The sequence below is a fragment of the Salvia hispanica genome, chromosome 1, assembly GCF_029641045.1.
Source record: "Salvia hispanica isolate PSC_SH4W2 chromosome 1, Shi_PSC_v1, whole genome shotgun sequence".
Lineage (NCBI taxonomy): Eukaryota > Viridiplantae > Streptophyta > Magnoliopsida > Lamiales > Lamiaceae > Salvia > Salvia hispanica.
This window is the reverse complement of record NC_142692.1, coordinates 68,680,088-68,700,501: the sequence shown is the minus strand read 5'-3', so window position 1 is coordinate 68,700,501 and position 20,414 is coordinate 68,680,088. Positions and strand designations below refer to the sequence as shown.

General features: G+C 33.9%; 2 protein-coding genes across 2 annotated transcripts; both read right to left on the bottom strand.

Moving 5' to 3' along the window:
- Positions 1 to 2,222: 2,222 nt before the first annotated feature.
- On the bottom strand, positions 2,223 to 6,135 carry LOC125222228 (inositol-tetrakisphosphate 1-kinase 3-like). The gene is made up of 10 exons (XM_048124734.2): positions 5,599 to 6,135; positions 5,018 to 5,099; positions 4,887 to 4,919; positions 3,910 to 4,030; positions 3,644 to 3,736; positions 3,397 to 3,504; positions 3,100 to 3,276; positions 2,887 to 2,942; positions 2,713 to 2,797; positions 2,223 to 2,616 (listed from the first exon to the last, which is right to left on the bottom strand). The coding sequence occupies exons 1-10, from the start codon at positions 5,805 to 5,807 to the stop codon at positions 2,546 to 2,548; spliced, it is 1,035 nt and encodes a 344-aa protein (XP_047980691.1). The 5' UTR covers positions 5,808 to 6,135; the 3' UTR covers positions 2,223 to 2,545.
- Positions 6,136 to 10,008: 3,873 nt separating this feature from the next.
- LOC125223268 (putative inactive poly [ADP-ribose] polymerase SRO3) lies at positions 10,009 to 12,069 on the bottom strand. Its single transcript, XM_048126337.2, has 4 exons — positions 11,040 to 12,069; positions 10,616 to 10,854; positions 10,392 to 10,525; positions 10,009 to 10,298 (listed from the first exon to the last, which is right to left on the bottom strand). Exons 1-4 carry the CDS (start codon positions 11,987 to 11,989, stop codon positions 10,203 to 10,205), a joined length of 1,419 nt encoding a protein of 472 aa, XP_047982294.1. The 5' UTR covers positions 11,990 to 12,069; the 3' UTR covers positions 10,009 to 10,202.
- Between the last annotated feature and the right edge of the window lie 8,345 nt (positions 12,070 to 20,414).

Here is a 20,414-nt window from a genome sequence, read left to right as displayed (position 1 = left end):
CTTCTTTATTCATTTTTTTTTTTTTTTTTGTGGTGGGATTGAAATATATAGAGGGGTGTTCGGTTTGCAAGATTGTATTCCAAATTAAATATGTAGTGTGTTTTGTTCATGAGATTTAATTCTGCAATTCAATCTTAGATGAATAATCATGAGATAATTAGTCATAGCTAATCCCCTATGACTAAAATAATTTTCACAACTCAATTCTATATTGTATATTGGTATTATTTTATCTTACAAACCGAATACCACTATAATGTAATATGTATGCTAGAATAGACAAGATTGTATATTATGATTATTGTTTGGTTGAAGTGGAGGGAGTATGATATTAGGACATGTTGAAGTAATCACTGAGTTATATATATAATTATATACCTCAAAATTAATAGAAAACCTCGCTTTATGAAAATTGGAAACTAATTGAACGGGAAAAAAAGACAATAGTTCATAGAATTCAGCTTCTTTGTTGAGAATTTTAAGATTCTTGTGTCTCATAATTTTCCACTAATAATTTCACTATTTTAAGTTTTAACAATATGCATTATAATTATAAAAAAATTATTGTTATTGTAACAAACTGATTTGTAAAACAATACTTATTCCGATGTTCCACTAAATATGAAATATTTTTTTTATTTTTTGAGAAATATTTCATTTTTATAGGGACAACTAATAGAAAAATATTTTATTTTGAATATGGGGGGTAGACGAGTAGTATATCTTAAATTTTGAATAATTAATGAACATAATAAAATTAATAGTTGAAGATGGAGTAAAATAGAGAAACTATTTTTGTAGAATTTCCATTTTCCACCAATTATAAAATAACAATTCTTATCAGTTTCATCATCCAACTCTTATCCCTTCATTCCTTCATCACTCACAATGTCAGTTTCAGCCATTTTCGGGGCAAGACTGGCGCTTCCGCCCCCCTCCGCCGCAGCAACCAAGGCTCTCCCACCGCCACCGAGCCGCCTATCGCTCGGCGGCGGCGGCGGATTGGCGATCGAGTGCTCTTCCCGACCGCAGAAAAAGGCGACGAAGCATCACATGAAGTCCCGCCCCCGCAAGAGCCGCCCTTCCGACATACGCCACGGCCCCGCCGTCTACCCCCCGCTCCCGCCTCTCCCTCCGGAATGGACTCTCGTCTCCGGCGACTCCGCCGCCGCGCCGTCGCCGTCGCAGCCTGCTGTCCAGTCCGAGTGAAGTTATCCCCAATTTGGGGAAATTAGGTTTGCGTTTTCGACTGTACCAATTTAATTGCCGCAATTAGAGAGCTGAATTGCTGTTGATATTGTTGTTGAATTTGAAATTCCTCGGCGTTTTTTTTGAATGATTTGGATATTTTACTTATTTTGTGAAAGAATTTGATGTTTATTTATTTGGATTTGAATGCATTATCTTCATGTTTAATGGTGTTGGATGTAGTACTCCATCTGTTCCACATTAAAGGAGACAATTTTTTTTGGCACGAAGATTAAGAAAAATGGTGTTAGGTGAGTTGTAAAGGGGAATAAAATGAAAAAAGTAGAGAGATGAAGAGAGAAAAAAAAAAAGAGAAAGTAAAGTATGTGGAGAAATGTGTTACTTTTATTAAAAAGGAAATGACTCTATTACCATGAAACGTACCAAAATAGCAAAATGACTCTATGAAGTACTATGGAACTGAGGGAGTATATCGCTAGGCAACTAATTTTTAATGGTTGAGTGCTCCATATTGTTTGTTTTCAATATTTTGGTTAAAGGATGAGATCATGCTAGCAAGTACTCCCTTCGTACCGCTTTAACAGTTCCATTGACTTTTCTGTTTTTTTTTTATAAAATTGATAAAAAATAGTTAAAGTAGAGAAATAGTAAAGTAAAAGAGACAATCACCTAGATAAGACACTTTTCCATATTATTCTCTCTCTTAATTTACAAGTTCTCTTCTTTAATTATTTTTTATCATTTTTACAAAAAGAGGCGGAAAAGTCAATGAGACTGCTAAAGTGAGATGGAGTGAGTACATTTAAAAATGTTTCTCAATTATTTTTGGCATTCGACAATGGAGATTTACATTGGGTGCAAATTTGGTAGAATTTTATGTAATTTCACTTATCATAACTGATTTTGAGGTCAAATCTAGTATTATAAATATGAGTAAAATTGAGATGATAGAAATGAAATTTTTTATCATTCCAAGACAAGAAAAACTCATCATAGAAACGAAACATATCAACTTCCCAAAAAATGAAAAAAATGTGAATTAGGCAGCAAATTCCGAGAGAGATACATAGTCTATCTAACAAGAATTTACAAAACTGAACACACATCGATCAGATCAAAAATTAATACTAACTGATTAGCGCCCTACCCAGCTGCTTAGCAGGTGAAACACAACAGGCCTTGGCAGATCACGACGAACCACAGACGATTGATCGATCATCGCCTTCACAACGCCACAAAGTCACTGCCAAATATCACCATAAGGATATCGATTTCCTCGCCCTCCAAAGCATAGTGATGTGTGTCGATGATATGGCTCTTGCTGCAGACGATGTGTCTACTTGCTTTCAACTAGACTCAGAAGGAAATCCGTAAATATGTGCTCGTATTCTGGCATTTTTCCATATCCTGGAGATTCGAACGACCCCTTTCACAGTTAGACGAAAGTTTATTGTTTATATCAAATCTATTCGTAAATATCTTATGTTTGAGTAGATGGCATACCTGGAAAATAGTTTATATCTATCACATAATAGTTGTCTCGAGTTCCATGCTCTCTGATTATATCCAAGTTGAATAGCCGAAGACCCTATGGCAAGAGGATTGAAACAACAAATGATCAGATCAATATTACGAGGGTAGCAGATGTAAAGAATTGCGGAAGACCAAAATGTGTACCAGCCGTCGTCTTAGTTCTTTAGCCAATCTCTCGAGTAATGGCCGTGGAGGAAGCTCTGCGTGAAAAAAGGGCAGCAGAAAAATAAGAACTGACAAGAGCTCAAAGATAAGATATTGAGGTTGCTGAGAGACGAAATAAACTGTCTAGGCTAACAACTAAGCAAAATGCCAGAAAAAGTGAAAAACCAATATGTTCGAACATAATAAGCTCACCAGCAACACAAGGATCCAAGTCAGCTTCATCGGCAGATGCTGCAGCACAAGAAACTCTTGGGAAGTGGTAAACACCAGCACTCTTTGACAGTTCACATTTGCTGACATCGGGTAAGGAATAACGCCTAACCACTTTTATTGCTTCACCAACAATATAAACCTTGAACAGCACACCTCCTACAGCACGAAAGAAGAAAGAAGGTCCGTTTAAAAAAACTTAAGTTTTTTTATCCGTCTTAAGGGAAACCACTGGAAAAAGCAATAAGAGGACACAATAAATCTCTCCATAGTCCATACCATGGTTAATGAATTCCTGTAAAACGAGTGGTGGTTCGAGCTTCTGGAGGGAGAACTCGTCATAGGCAAGAGACAGTTCATGTGACTTTGCAACCAACGGCTTTGCCACTGAAGCACAGAGATTTTGTACAAAGAGTTTATTTTCCAGGTGGATTGTGAAGATAGTTCCGTTAATTAGATAAGGAAAGAAAACAAGAAAAATACTACAGCAGGTACAAAAAAGAGAGGAAGATAAAGCACGACATACCAATTGGTAGCCTCAGACCTGCCTTGCTCACCGCACCGGGAATTGATGACGGGTCTTTCTTGATAACCAACTGTTTAGGAACACCGACTTTTCCTGCACGTCACATAAGTGACATGTATCCAAAAATAAGTCCGTATTCAATTGAAAAACAGCTTCATTATAATCTACCAAGGAACAACAGTGAACAAATAACAACAGGAAGACTTTAACAAGGAGAGGAGAAGCTTAAAAATAACAATACTGTAAGCAGTATAAATCAAATTTACCATAACGGTCTGACAGATTCAGGTCGGCAACTTCTTGTAGCATGGATTGACGATTATGTACTTGCTGTATCGCTCGAGGAGGATCCAGAACTGTGACCTCAGGATGTTCATGCCAATAATCCTGCAAAAGTAGTAAACAATAAATGACAAGAAACAATCATAGAAATGCTGTTCGTGCAAAGGATATTTCGCAAAGCCTTTCAAGGTTATTGAGAAATGCTGCATACATGTTCGTGCATATATGACAAGAAACAATCTCAGACTTCAATTCTATTTCACAAATACAACCACATGAAAGGAGAAGCTAAAAAGGGAGACGATATGCACATTAGAACCTTAAAAATTCCAGATTAGCATAAAACTAAAAGAAATACTATTAGAAAAGAACTAATCATCATCATCATCTAGACCTTACATATTTTTGGGCGGGAGGTGGGCATTAATACTCAAAAACCAATTTTTATGTTAATCACTAGATTAAGTGAGGCATGATTGAGAATCGAATTATCTAAAATATATGTGGTCATAGAAGATGATCGACAAATCAGAATTAAAATAATGAGAAGAAAACCTCCAGCAAGACGAGAATAAGGCAGTTTTTTTTCAGCTAGAACATATGTAGAAAAGTAAGAAACCCCTCCGTAATATACGTCTCTTTCTCTTCTGATACAACCAACAAAGAAATTCCTTTCAATACGAAGATGTATTTGTTAAGAAAATCATCTCTTCATGAGGATTCAACTAAAATATGTACTCAAAACACTCAAGAAGAAGAAAGCAATATCTCTGCAAATTATGTTATACTGTGAATAAGCACAATAGGCATGACCATAGTCAGTCACAACAGATGCACATGCCACCATATAATCAATGATTCAATGTGTATCATTCCACTTCCTAATACATTAAAATTTTCTAATAAATAGTAAAAGTTTCACCAGTTATTAACAAAGGTCACCCCGAAAGATGAAACCAACCTCTAGTACTCGCCGCCATTCTTTTCCAGATAACTGCAGGAAACACAACGAGATTAAAATGCATTAGATTCTCATAGTCATATGCGTCTTAAGCGATTCAGCCGGAAGTGGAGAACGAACAAGGAAGTCACCTTATGCAACACAATGTCGAAAGGACCTTGTTCCGAAAGGGGTTTGCTTTGATCAATAGCCACAAACAGGATTCCCTTGTTCCTGAATATCAATTAGTAATTGAAAACTGTCAGGATTAAAATTATATTATAATTTCACCATTGTCTGACAAGATAAAAATGCCACATGACTGCCTAAAGATTTAGACACCAAATTGTGATCTTTGACAGTTCAAAATCCTTTAAAAACAGAACATTTAACAGCTGTACCACAACAACACACACACATGTGTATATATATATATACACACACACCAAAAGGCAAGATCATCCAGCATAAAGAAAACCATTAATTAAATAGCTAGATATTAGTTCCAGTTCCAATTCCAACTTTAAAAAAACGATTAATCAAATCAAACACATCGGCAAAGACGAACTCAAACCCTCACCTCAATCCAAACAAGTAAACAGTGAACAAACAAACCAATTCAATTCTCAATGAAAGAAGCATAAAAATCACTGAAAACTACATCAGCCAAAATTGATCTTCACCAACACTCCAAAAAACACCAATCACGAGAAGATATCAATCAACCAGTTACCTCGCTAAGCGTTCAAACTTGGGCTGCAAAAAGCTCTTAACTTTCTTAGACGTAAGCGCATACCCCACCACCACCACTTTCTTCGGCGGCGGCGCCAACCCGCCACCGCCCACCGACGGCGCCGAATACTTCCTCTCCGCCGCCGCTACTTTCCCCTCGTCACACCTCTCCTTCTCCCCCACAGTGAGGTACGCCATCTCGCCTCCCATCCTCGTCCCCCAATTTCAATTCAATCCCAATTTATCGATCGATAATCCCCACCAAATACCCTCAATCCCCCCCAATTTCCCCTTCAATTTCAAATCCCCCTTCGCTCGATTTCACAAAATTGAAAAAATTGGGGCTAGGGATTTCGAAAATTGAATTCCCAAATAAAGAGTGGATTTTTTCTACAGCTTGAAGCAGGAGGCAGAAGCAATTGAAGCAATTGAAGACAAAAAAAGAGAGAAATTTGTATCTCATGCGCATGTATATATAGATAGAGAGAGAGAGAGGGGGATTTGGGGGAAGCAGAAAAAGGGTGAAATGGAACGCGTGGAGGAAAGAGATTGAGAGAAAGGGGTTGTCTTTATAGATGGTAGCTGTCGCCATGGCCATGGGAACTGATACTGATGTAACGCCCTACATTCATGGGGTGGGACCCACCTGCCATTCCCAATTTTTGCACACATATGCATGCATTGAATTGTCTATATTTTTCCGGGATGTCAATTCGGCTCGAAATTCATCTTATCAGAATGAGTAGATTAAAGGTAATATTTCTCCGTCTAAGAAAAATTAGTCAATTTTTATTATAGAATTTTATTATTGCTTTCTTTTGTTTTATCAAATTCTTTCTTTTTCTCTCTTACAATTATGTGTTAGAACTCATGGAGTTTATAACTGGACGAAAGGAGTATTAATGACGAAAAGTTCTAATTTGAATTTCAAATTGAATGATGTGTTGGTGTAGCTACCTAGCTTGGTTGAGTCCAAGATAGCTTGAACGGGCTAGCCTGAAAATCGACTGACTAGATCGTTTAAAATGTTACTCATATTACTATTTTTCATTTTTTAATATATATATTTTTTAAGTTACTATGAAAAAAAATGATATACTACTATTTTCTAGTTATTATTTTGGTTTTTATAGTTGGTAATTAGTATGATGAAATGAATTAATACTCCATTACTAGTACTAGATTGGTAGATGTATAATTAATTTAGAATGATGAATAGTGTCTCATGAATAAGACATGGGAGTACTAGTATTTAATTTGTTTGGAAACAATTGATTTTCCACTTGAGTGCATTTAACATTTTAAATTGACTAACTCTTGTATACTAATTCAGGAGTGTAATATATTTATTCTATGGAGAAAAGTGATCTCATGAAATTAAATACAAGAAGAAATTTGGTCCTTTTATTACACTCGCGAGTTATTCTATTGAATGAACTTATTCATTTGGACTTTTCTTATTCTCTTCTCTTTGGACTTTTATGAAACGCTTATGACTTGTCCAACATATTCATTCATGCTTAGTCATTGATATAATAAGAAAAATAAAGTATTAATAATTCATTGATTTGAAATATTATTTTCTAAATTGTTAAAGAATTATCTTCATCTATTACTAAATTAGCGTTATTACTGAAGATCAAAAGACATATGATTGCAAAGAAAGTTGATATATGACAAATTCTACATCTCAAAAAGTTGGAAAATTCGATGTGATCCATTCCTTTTGAAGGAGTTCCATGATCAATTAAAATTTGTATAGTTGTGGAATATTATATTGTCTTCCAATATTTACTAAAAAGTCGATCAAAATGGGAGGCCCATAACTCCACGATAGAGAATTGTATCCAATTTAATGAGATTTGTGGGATTCAATTCTCACCACTTAAATTTTTTTCCCAAAGGAAGAATTATAATGTGGGCCACATGCACATGATACATATTTCATCACCTAACATTGCATGGGACATTAGCATGTTGTATACATAGACTATATTACTATATTCCCTTGATTATGGAGTATGCCATTATAAGAATTTAATTTAACTTCACCTATATAAAGGCACATTAGAATGTTATAAACATATAGACTATACATCTGTCGACAAATTATTGATCTAATTATTGATCTTTTATTTGGAGTGCGATAAATAGTTACGCGATACATTAATGTCTGAATAATCAATGAAACTTTGCCTTTTAGTGGTTGCCGAGTTTCATTTCGTCTTTATTTCATTCTTTTCATCTCGCTCACTCTTTGTCGAGTTCCTCCTCGTCTCGGTCTCTCTACCTTTTTGCCATGGATATTGAACAATACTTATGTTGTAATCAAGTATGTATATTGGATTTTTTTTAATCAAAGAAAATGCTCAAACCCCCCAAAGAGTGAGCTCAAATCCTCCAAATACAAAAATTGAACAATAGGTGGTTGCCACACAAACCAACATTACCTAACCAAAAGAAAAATCAACAATAGACAACAAGTGCAACAACAGCATGTGAGGGCATCCCATCAAATTAGTTAAAAGAGCAAGAAAAAAATAATTTGAAACCTTTGTTATTTATCTTTGACTTGTATATATATATTTTGTTCTTCACCTTTGATCAAATTGATACTCTCAAACTACTAGCAATTGGGGTGCCAATAGCCAAGTGAGTGACAATTAATTTTGGAGTAATTATGAATATGAAAAAAAAACTATGCACACGAGAAACTAATTTATTTTAAATTTGTTTTGATATATATTATGATAGGACTTAGTGCCACATTGCAATTGAAAAGACACGACAAAGCCACGCCACTAAACTTTTTTGTCATTTTCGTAAATATTATAACATGCAGAAAACGAAATTTCCTTTGTCCCTTGCGACAGTAGTGCAGAAATTATTATCTTTGAAATAGTAATAGTATTCAGTAATAATTAATAAATATACTGCTAATACATATTATGATAAAAAAGAATAAATAAATTAAAAGAATAAATGAATTAACATATTGATTATTGAGGATAATCGTAGATGGAAATAGATTCATTTTTCTATACATGCTAAAATGATAAAAATTGACTAGGTATTTCTTTTGCGGAGTATACTCTTACATTTTATTTGAGATTAGCGGCAGATTGGGGACGAGAGGTGGTGGTTGCTCTCGTGCCAATAGTAGAGTTTAATTTTTCCTTAAGGTCAGTCCGAAAATACTATAGTTGTCCGCACAACCTAGAGAATTTTATTTTTTTATGAAGAAGTTTCGAGATTTTTAAAAAACTCACACCGGATATTTTTAATAGTAAAAAAAAACTCTTTCTTCATCTTTCTTAATTCACTTTATACCTTTAAGCCATGCTATTTTCACCTAATAAATCCCTTGAAATTATAATAAAAATCGATTAAAATTGAGAATGACATGCATATCTAGTTGAGTAGTTGAGTGGAGTTTGCTTTATTCATTCTAGTGAAATTTTACCAGCCAAATGTGTGGACAATCCAAAACAAATCTCATCTACATATTTTTTTCAATGACATTTATATGCCTCACAATCCTTCACGTGCTTTTTATTCAACTTTAATTATTCTTCATTTAACCGACCAATCAAAATTTAATGTCATTATCGAATTCTAAATCATTGACATAATTATAAATCACACGTGATTTAATTGAATATGTAGTCAATTACTAATATGAATTTAGTTGAGTAGTATTTGACATATTTGATCACTTCTAAATTTTGATGGTCAAGATCATAACATACACGAAATCTATATTTGAATGTTTTTGGTAACCAAATTTATACACACTTATTTGTATAAAATACATACGTCTATTTTGAATAAAATACATATACCTTTAATATATATGCAAATTTATAATAAATACAGATTCAATTTGCTGTATATGCAAATTCATTTTAGAAAAGATGGAGTGATCAAAATTTACTAAAAATGTAATTAATCAAAGAAATAAAGAACATCAAGCAATCTTCGCAGAGGATTGAACCACAAAACTATAAACGATTGATGAGAATCTGTTGAACCGATCAATGTTTTTCTACGAACAATAAGGCAATTCAGACAACGTACCAGCTAAGAATGCTCGAAAATCTGGCCCAGACCGCTGCCAGCAGCCACATTTGAGGCACAGCCACCAGCCTTGGTGCCTACTGCCTGGCAATGTAGATGCTCCTTCCTTGTCGAAACTGCACCTCTTCCAATACTGCCCCTTCGTTATCGAAACTTTGGATGGACATACTCAATAATCAACAGGAGTAAGATTTCATTTAAGGCATATTAAAAGATTAAACTATTTGCAATACAGAACAAAATAATGATGAATAAAGCTTTGTAAATGTGAGAAGAAGATGAGGTATAACAAGGGAACTAGAAAAAAGAAGATGTAGAAACTGTTCAAACTCTATAACTTAATTCCATCTCTTATTCTAACTGAAGAGGGACACCAATGCAATACAAATCTTGCCCACATCAAACTAGCTTTGCTAATTTGATCAAGTTTCTCAATAAATCCATACATCCCTATTCCAATAGGTTTTGACTAAAAATATCTAATTCTATTCTGCCAAATACGAACATACAAGTACAGAAGACATATTCTCAGCCACGAATGTCATGAATGGTAGAGCGCAGCACATCATCTCCAACAATTAATCGTAATTTTTTCATGAAAGCATGTTTCCCCAACTTCCCTTTCTGCAAAAAGATATGTTTTATACTTGAATGCGTAAGTTGCAAATTAAACCTAACTAAACATTCTGCATCAGATTGAGGGAACAAAATTCTCACCTTACATGACTCCCACGAAGTTTGCAACTCACAAAACTGCGGGAAAGGAAGCGAGCCTCTCAGCTTGGAGAATAGCTTTGCAATAAATGTCGACGGATTAGGAACCCTATTCTTAGGGATACTATTTACAGAACCTGAAATATCAACTAACGCGATTTAGTTTCAAAGGCACATGAAAATTCGATCAAAGTTCACATCTATAGAAAGCTATCTATTAGGAGTACCATTTATATTTACAGGCCGGTAGCTGACCACGCATTCTGGCAGAATATGAGTGTTCATATTCCCATGCCACACGGTATACCACCTAGGATTGTTCAAATCGTCAACACCAGTATCGTACTCCACACTTGATGGATACGACTGAAGCGACCCTGCTTCAACCTTCTCACATCTTCCCAATATCACTCTACACAATATGACATGCTTTTCGCCATTCTCATCCACCTCAGCCAACATTGCACTGTCCATCCCAACCAAAATATTACTAGAAAATACACAACTCCAGAAACATACACCAAATCCAAAGCCACACAAACAAATACATATATTCCATCTCAATAATCAACCAAAACATTATCATTATAAGAATTAACTAGCACATACGGTAATACGATGATAATAGCACGAGTATGCATCGATTTATACCTATTTTGGGGCAATCGTATAGGCGACAAGTGAATTCCAACGCCATGACCGGCTGACCGAGATAACTTGCTAGGGATTCCAAACCCGTGCATCAAGACGCTCTCCACGCCCCGGGACGACATCCCACACCACGCGAAAACCACATTACTCCCACCTCTAGCTCGTCTCACGACCTCCGTTTGCTTGGCAAAAACCTCGGAACGCGCTTTATCCAAAGGCCCCGTCCGCACACGTTGATGAATCGCGGTAACCATAGCACCCGGCTCCACATTCTCCAGCCCGGATAAGAACAGATTCCTCACTATCTCATAACGTTTCTCCCCAGCCTCCAAACTCCTCGCCTTCGGCCACCGCGACGACTGCGACTCACTCTCCTCTATTTTCACCCTCTTCGCAGCGGCGCCACAAAAACTCTCCTCCACATCGTCGATTCTCCCCCTCTTACCTAAATCCACACCTTCCTTCAACCCCTCGCCCTCGCGATCCCCCGAATTCTCAACAATTCTGACATCAATTTCAATCCTCGCGCAGATCTCATCGCCATCGCCATCGCCCAATTCCACCTCACGATCATTTTCGCAGCTATTGACGAACGTTTTAGGGAAAAAGCACTTACCATCAGCATCAATCCAAGCGATGGAGCGCTGATTACCGGAATCCAAATCGATCTCGAGCATGCGGTACAAGTCAAACAAACAGCTGTACCCGAGCAATTGCGCCTCCACCACCGCCCTACCCTCCGCAAACCCTAATTTCAGCAATTCCGCCACTTCCTCGGAATAATCAACCCACGATCCGTTCTGGTAGAACATCAATCGCTCCGGGCAAGAGCTCCGCTTGAAATTCGAATAATTCTGGATCAACGGCTCGCTATGGACAACGGCCTTCGCGCTGCCTCTCACCTCCGCGGACCTCTTCGCCGTTACCGAGGCGGAATTGAACGAATTCATGGCTGAAACCTGAAGGTACAAGTAGAGAAGCTCTGCGTACAAGATCTGCTGATTTAGCGCTGCAACGAGCTTCTGAGGTAAAATGAAGAAGTTTTGCCGCCTTTGTAACCCGCGACGGTTCAGGTCGGTTATCTGTAAAGACAAAATTGCCCCTGCGGATCTGGCTGAAAAGACAATAAAGGGCACTTGCAATGTTGAAATTGTGGCATGCCTTGCTTGGTGGTTAAGAAAAATAATTTTATCATAATTTCATTTCTTGTACCAATTGCTTTTGGCACAAGCATTAGTCAGAGGTTGACTTTGAGGAGCAATAAATCTTTATTAACAATTTTTATAAAATAAATAACCACATAAAAAATATAAAATTGATTCTTCAATTTATTTACATAATGTAAATAGATCAATTTTTATTAATAAAATATAAAATGGTAATAAAGTGAAAAGTTCAAGTTAACTAAAAGAAATATTATGAATTCTGGATCATACAATCAGCGGCGGATCTAGGTGGGGTCGTGCGGGGTCGGCCGACCCCACCACCTGCCCCGCAATGCCACCGGAAAGCTACTTTCTTCGGCCTCCGACCCTACGGCGTTCACGTCTCCGCCCCCACCTGACGTCCTCTCCGACCCTATGGCGTTCACGTCTCCGCTCCCACCTCACGTCCTCACGCCGTGTGAGCAGCGACCGAACTAGCATAGGGCGGCAGATTTTTTGCCTTTACACAGAAAAAAGAAGAGGGATGGGAGACGAGACAGGAAATAGAGAGAGATAGATAGAGGTTCAATTTGTTCAGTTTATATTGTGAAAACGAAATTAATTTTTGACCATTGTTATCTTTCATTGTATTTTTAAGTTTGGCTCAGAAAATTTGATTCATGTGCAATTTTTCTCTTACTTATCGAATAATCACCCTAATCTAAAACGTTGTCGAATATATAATTATAGTACTCCATCAATTATTGTTTATTTCTATTGTTATTATTTGTATAAGTACCATATTTTATTAATTCCTTATATTTATAATTTAATTTTAGGTTTATATAAAGCTAATTTAGTAATCTTTGGAACATCACAATCTCTATTTATATACTATATATATATAATAAATATATATTGAATTGAGCTTTTCATTTTACCTAATTTTGTTTTATGAGTTAAATGAAGAGAAATAAAATACTCCCTCCGTCCCGGAGTATTAGACTCACTTCTTTTGGGCACATGATTTAAGGAATTGATATTTAAATAGTTAAAGTGGAGAGAGTAAAGTATGAGAGAGGGAAAAAGTAGGGGAGAGAAGAGAGAAAAAAGTAGGTGGAGAATAAAATAAGATAGATGTTTTTTGCTAAAAAAGGAAATGAGTCTAATATGTTGGGACATCCCAAAAAGGAAAGTTGGTCTAATACCTTGGGACGGAGGGAGTAATAATTATATGTTTATTTGATAAAATATGGTATGTTACAAAAAAATTGTGTTATGTCCCACCATAAACGACTCGTATTATTTTTAGTACTTCATCTTCTGCTTTCTTCTCTTCTTGTCATTGATGCAGGTTAATGTGCAATTACTGATATTTATACATGTTTAAAACTTCTCTGGGATGTCAATTTCACCATATTCCCAAAAGCTTTTGCCTAATTATCTAACCAATAAGAATGGCTCTTAGTTATTTCAACTCCAAATAAATTCAGCTGTATTTCCAATTTATAAAGCTTAGCTGAACATTGTTCCATTTTGATTTAGTTTGATTGGTGTTACTCTGGTTGAACTATTGTTGTCAAATGGCGGATATGGCGGTGCTATGATTTCACGTGGGCAATGATTTCCTACACGGGGCTCCTCGTGTACGCTCGAGCCAGACGACTCCGTTAGAAGAATCTACGTTCACCCAGCGATTCAGAACGGATGAAGTATTGGCAGTGTGGAGAGGGAAGGAAGATTTTAAATCAAATGGCAATTCACAAGGTTCGAACAATGCAAGTTATGTTTATGTATTTTAATTTAATATGGTGCACAGATTCTTCTTATTTTCTATGACATGGAGACTTGCATAGTTACAGCTTCTAATCAAATGAAAATCGCAATTAATTAGCTACTATTTATTTGCATTGCAGGCCAATAAGGACTGGTAGAAATATGCTAAGTCTCACTTTAATATGCTAAGTTAAACTTCACTTTATAATCATTATTTATTTATTGGAATAAATAATTTGCTAAGTAAAAGCCCAAATTGTATAAAAAGGAGCCCAATAAGGAAAAAGGACTGGTAGAATAAAATAAACATTTTAGTAGTAAAATAATTAAAATTTGGGTACCACCAATGTTTTAAGAACCAGGTCAATTGAAAACTAGCAGTTCATGTTTAAATCGTTCTGGACAATTTATTGTAGCAAATATATATTATAATTAAAAAACATTAATATATACTTATATACAGTATAAATTATAAAAACTATAAAATTAATTAATTATTTTAATAAGATTATATCTTCAAACACGAGTTATTAGTTAGTGTAGATGCAAAAATTGATGCTTTACTATATACTACATATTTATTTACATTATGTCGCAGCCAATGATATATGCATTTCACGTCTTGACAATAAGTGAAGCACCATTCCCATTAGACACATATTTAAAATATTTTAAAAAGAAAAAAAGAAAAATCGATTCAATCAAATTGCGATTCATGACTGAACTGGTCGGTTTTTCGAGCTTAGTTAGGACAATTTTTGGTACATCTTTTTTTTTTAATAAAAATAGGCTCAAACCAAAAGATGGTGAGCAAGAGTTCAACAACACTACCTAAATAAAAAACAAACCTACCAAGACCAACGCAAAAAAAAAACTAAGCACCAACAAAAACCAAAATTAAAAACAAACAAACGACCAAAGCTCACACCACCTCAGCTCATACCAAAGCAAAAGCCCCCAAGCAAGCAAGGCCAACAAAGCATTACATCAAACCGAGGGCAAGACGAACCTCATTAGTGGTCTTTGATTGCAACCTTAGCCTTATGTTTGATGTCAGTCCATCTTCTAACTCGGCTCAGCTCCTCATATATTTGTTCCGGTAAAAAAGGAAACTCTGGACACCATTCCTTAGCCCACGAACCTAACCTCCACAACAAGAGTCTCTTCTCAGTTTCCAGCTTGGGACAATCTTCTCGAAAGCAATTTTTGGTACATATATTTACTTTTTGGATTGTTTCCTAAGTTAAATATTTAAACCCACCATTCTCATCCACAAGTCAAATGAAATGAATCAAACTCAATTGGTTACCTCACTTTCATTTGCAAACCTAACTAATATTGGTTGCTGAGTATTAGTATTTACAATAGACTTTATTTTCTCTAAATATAAAAATAATTTGCATCAAGAAGCAACATCAGTTGAGATGTTATAACACCCCTTATTCAGTCAGTAAACAACCAAATAAAATATGCTACAAGTATCGTCGAGTACGATAATATATAATCCATTTTACAACCATTTAAAAAATGATCATTTTATCAACGGGTTGTAGCACAATTGACAGCATGAAGCTGTGGTGACTGAAGTCACGGGTTCAAACCCGATCACTCGTTAGAAGACTTTTGGCCTTAATCCACAGACACGGTCCAACATGATTAGTCAGATTTCGCCAAAAAATAAGTTTTGTACACATGTGGTCACACAAAAAAAAAAAGATATATATATTTTTTTTATCTCATTGGACTAGTGACTTATATTTAATCCTAATTTCAGGTGTTACACTCAAAGTTTACCCTTTTAATGTATCTATATTATTTGACTTATTATATTGGTTTTACTAATGTTTAGATTGTGACCATTCGGAGTTGACTTTGCTAGGCTTTGAGCATCTTTCGTCGATCAAAAGTAATATCGTCCATTTTAATTCAAATCTGAAAGATAAAGTAAATCAAATAATTCTTGTTTCGCAGTACTAAATTTTCCTCAACCTCCACAAAATTTAATAGGGATTGTTTTGGTTGGGCACTCTAATCTAGAGAATATAAATAGGGTGAAGGTCTTAAAGGCAATTTGAGATAAAATTATCTTTTACAAGCAATCACATAAAAAGAATATTTTATAGGAAAAAGAATACTCCTACGTTGAGAAGTCCAATACAATCTCAATGAATAAAATAAAAAGTCAAATTAAAAAAATACTCACTCCTTCCGCCATTAGGAGTCCCATTATTCATGGGCGACACGGATTTTAAGAAATGGTAAAAAAAGTGGGTGAAAAAAAGTTAGTGGAATAGAGGTCACACTTGTATATATTAATTTTAAATGAAATGTGAGTGGAATAAGTTAGTTGAAGGTGAGATCTTATTACCATTTATGATAAAAGTGAACCGGGACTCCTATTCGCGGATGGATTAAAATGGAAAAACGGATCTCCTATTCGCGAACGGAGATAAATATTTTATTTTGAAATACTATTAGTAGTTCTTTTGGAAACATGTATTACAAGTTGTAAATTAAATTGAAATATAATAAAGAAAAAAAATAAAATATAGGTGAATAGAGTTATTTTTTCCAAAGAAATAAACAAGACGTCTCGAAACAAAATACGAATCAATGAATTGAGACGTAGGGAATATATTTCTATTTTCATCTTTTCTCTCGTATTTCTCTCTTAACCAAATTCTTCTTAATTATCCATCCTTGTCTCTTAGCCAATTGGATTAATTTGGTGAGTAGGTAGTGCTCTGTTATTTGTTCTTTTTCTATTTCAAAAAAAAAATCACCATCTCTTTTGAAAATTCAAAATTAGATATGAATAATTATAGGCACTTTGCTATTGGATGCTACTTTTATCATCTCAAGTTAATGATTCGTATTCCTTTTGGGACATCCAAGGTAACTAAGTCATTTTCTCTTTGAAAAAATTAATTAGTCCTTTTAAACTGTATCATAAAAATATAGACATATGATATGACACGAGAATTTAGAAAAAATTGATAAAGTAAAAGAGATGAGGAAAATAGTAGTTAAAGTAGTGTTAGTAGATAGTGAGACCCACATTATCATTAGTGTTTTGATGATAGTATAAGTTGTAAATAACTTGACGTATATGGTAATAAATTTGAATAACTTTCCATAAATGGAAATGCCCATATTTTTATGGGTTGGACGAAAATGAAAAATGCTCATATATTTATGGTAAAAGAGGGTATTATTTTTCATTTATCTACTTTATTATCTCTATATTTTACTCACTAAACATTCCTTTCATAAGCCACATGTTGAAAAGTAACAGATTGATTATCTTGGGACATATGAAGTATATATATGTGTATATATCTTACGTGGTGCGTTAAAATGACAACTTCTCTTAAAGTAACCTCATACCACCATTTTTAGCCAATCATTTGTACACGTGGATGAATAATCAACTGCCATGTAGCAATCAGAAAAAATGTTCAAGGGTAAATTTTCTCGGCCAGCAATATTCAATACGCTAGACAACAATTTTTCTCGGCGAGCAATATCCAATACGCTAGACAACAATCTATAGATTGTTGTGTAGCGTTTATACTATTGCTTGTAGCGTTTATAATATTGCTGGATATGTGGTGTCACAGTGTCACTTTAAGATGTGTTGTCATTTTAACACAAACTTATATCTTACTCTCCTTATCCATAACTAATAGTCTGAATAGCGCACGCCACAAATTTTAATGCAAAATTAATAAATTATAAGAGATAAATGGTACCAAATGATTATAGTATTGTAAATGGAGAATCATTCATAATCTAGAAATTTATCAAAAATGGAAGATGATTAACTTTTGTGGGCAGTCAAAACTAGAAATACATTACTTCTTATTGTGGACAAATAATAATATAAAATTTATTGTAAAACATCAATTTGATGCCAATTTTAGTATAAAATGTGTTTTGTTCTTAAAGTGTACACTTGAGTTTCTTCAAAACACAATAAAAAAAATACTCCATTAACATGATGAATTGTTATTGTTCAATATGAAAATAAGCTTTTCAATATTTATACCGGATAAAAAAGCTTAATAAATTGGTTGTTGGGAGAACAAAATCGATGATAAATAGTTGTATTCTTAATAGCACAATTAACTATATTTTTCAATTAAATAAAAGTATTATACCATGGTTAGGACCACTATAATAACCACATTAATGAGTTTATAGTACAGTTGAGAGGGCACAGTTGTCAGATGTGATTTTAATAATACATTTTAGCTATATTTATTCACAATTTCTTAATGTTCAATATATATTCTTTTATAGTTCTATTTACCTATACAGTGAATATTTTTAATGAAATTACCCTTTTTTGTCCATCAATCTATTCCTCAAATTGGAATTATGTCCCTACTCCTAAATAACTTTAAGACTTTTCGTACAAAAACAAGACGTGATAACTCAACTTTTAGTCCCCTTCACAAAAAGACTTTTTGAGGTAATAAAGATGCCACAAAAATAAAGTCGATTTATATCGAAAAGATTAATCAGTCTTATTCAAGTGTTGTGTTATGTCAATCGCAAAAAATAAATAAATTATGAATAAAAGTAAATTAACACGCGCAAAAAAAAAAACTGAATAATAAAATGGAATTCCATGCAGGACGCTAATTTGTATTTCCGAATACAGTATCACCACTTAGAAAAACATCTTCATTCTTGGTGTCCCAATTAAAATTATGTTATGCAAACGGAAGCGTCATAAAACATTAAAAAATTAAAATAATTTGTCCCTAACTTAGTGACATTTTCTTTAACATCCTAAATTACTCAATTTTTCAAAATTTTCCAATGCAAATAATTTTTATTTTTTGTTATTAAAGCGATTAGTTTCTGTAGTGGATATACTCTTAGTTAGGAATGTCAACCAAACCAACTCATTGGTTTTATCAATCTATTCAATTTCACTACTCTCAATTTTGGTAGTCAATTTTTTTCTAATTATTTTCTTTGAACAAAAAACCAAGTCTCCTTTTCTAAATTAAAATTTACGCCCCTTCTATAACAGAAAGGAATTTACTTCGAATTGAACTCACAAAAAAAATTCAATATCATGCCACTGAAAAAGAAAGAAAAAAAAGAAAGAAATACTATGAAACACGAGTCCACCCAATCTACCTAGTCAAGAAATCAAGTCAATTTCAAGAATGATACCTTGCTCAATTCTACGTATAACCAAGTGACAAAGCATGATGCAAAAATTTTATAAAATTGATTGATTTTTTTTATTATTATTATTATAAGTCTGTCTCTTTTTTATGAGGACTCACCAAACAACCAAATAAAGAAAGATATGCACAAATAAATGAAATTGACTTACAACAACAACAAAGAAAGCCGAAGTCAACGGCGGCTCCATTTCAATTTTATTCACAATAATATAATACAAATTCTATTTGAATAGCTAAAACATTATTATTAGTGCATCACATTTGATGGTTCGAACCGTACCATTTCCAAAATATTATTGGCATTATATAGTTGGAGAATTAGAGCCACAGAAATAAAATAAAAAGCATGCACCGTCTATGGTGGATGAAATTATTAATACAAGAAAAATTAAAGTAGAAGAAATCACTCCTTGGAAATCATCATTAAAGACCAAACCAATGTCCTAAATCCCACATAAGTGTGTTTTTCAAGGTTTCTTGAACAATTATTTTATATTAAAGCCAGCAATTAGGGGTTAGTATATTCATCTAGGCTTTATTCTTCCCCAACTTTGGGGATAAGGTAGTTTTTTAATTATAGTAGTTAAAAATTCAAAATATGTAGAAATGAAACCACATTATAGCTGTCTACACAATGTATTTTGAAATTCTTATTTTTTAGATATTAATTTTGTAAACTAAAGTTTAATCGTACATATTTTAGATTTAAACTATTGATAAATTATTAAAATAGAACAATTAAATTAATATTTATTAATTAAAAGTATTAAGTTTTATATATCTATTAAAAACGATTTGTATGGGTTGCTTGTGGCTGCAGAGTTTTATTGCACAAAATTATGTCTTTAATGTCTTTAACTATTGCTTTATATGATATGGAGATTATTAATATGGATACACTAATAGCTTAATTAATTTAAAGTATATTCTGATTTTGCACAATTACTTTGAGAACCTGATAAAGTTAAATATTTATTCATTGGATAGATATGGAATCTTGTGTAAGAAACCATAATTAATTTGGTCAAATATCCAGTATTATATTTTAATTAAATTCTGAATTTGCATAATAATTTGGTTTGAATGATAGTACATGAGTAATGAGTTAATCCAAATTAACCAAATGTTTATTTTGTATAATCGTATATCTTAATTTACCCTCCACTGTCCAATTTCAAAGTATAATTATGACATTTTCCTATTTTATTATCCTCTAATTTACTCTAATGAAAACTCAAAACTCTGAA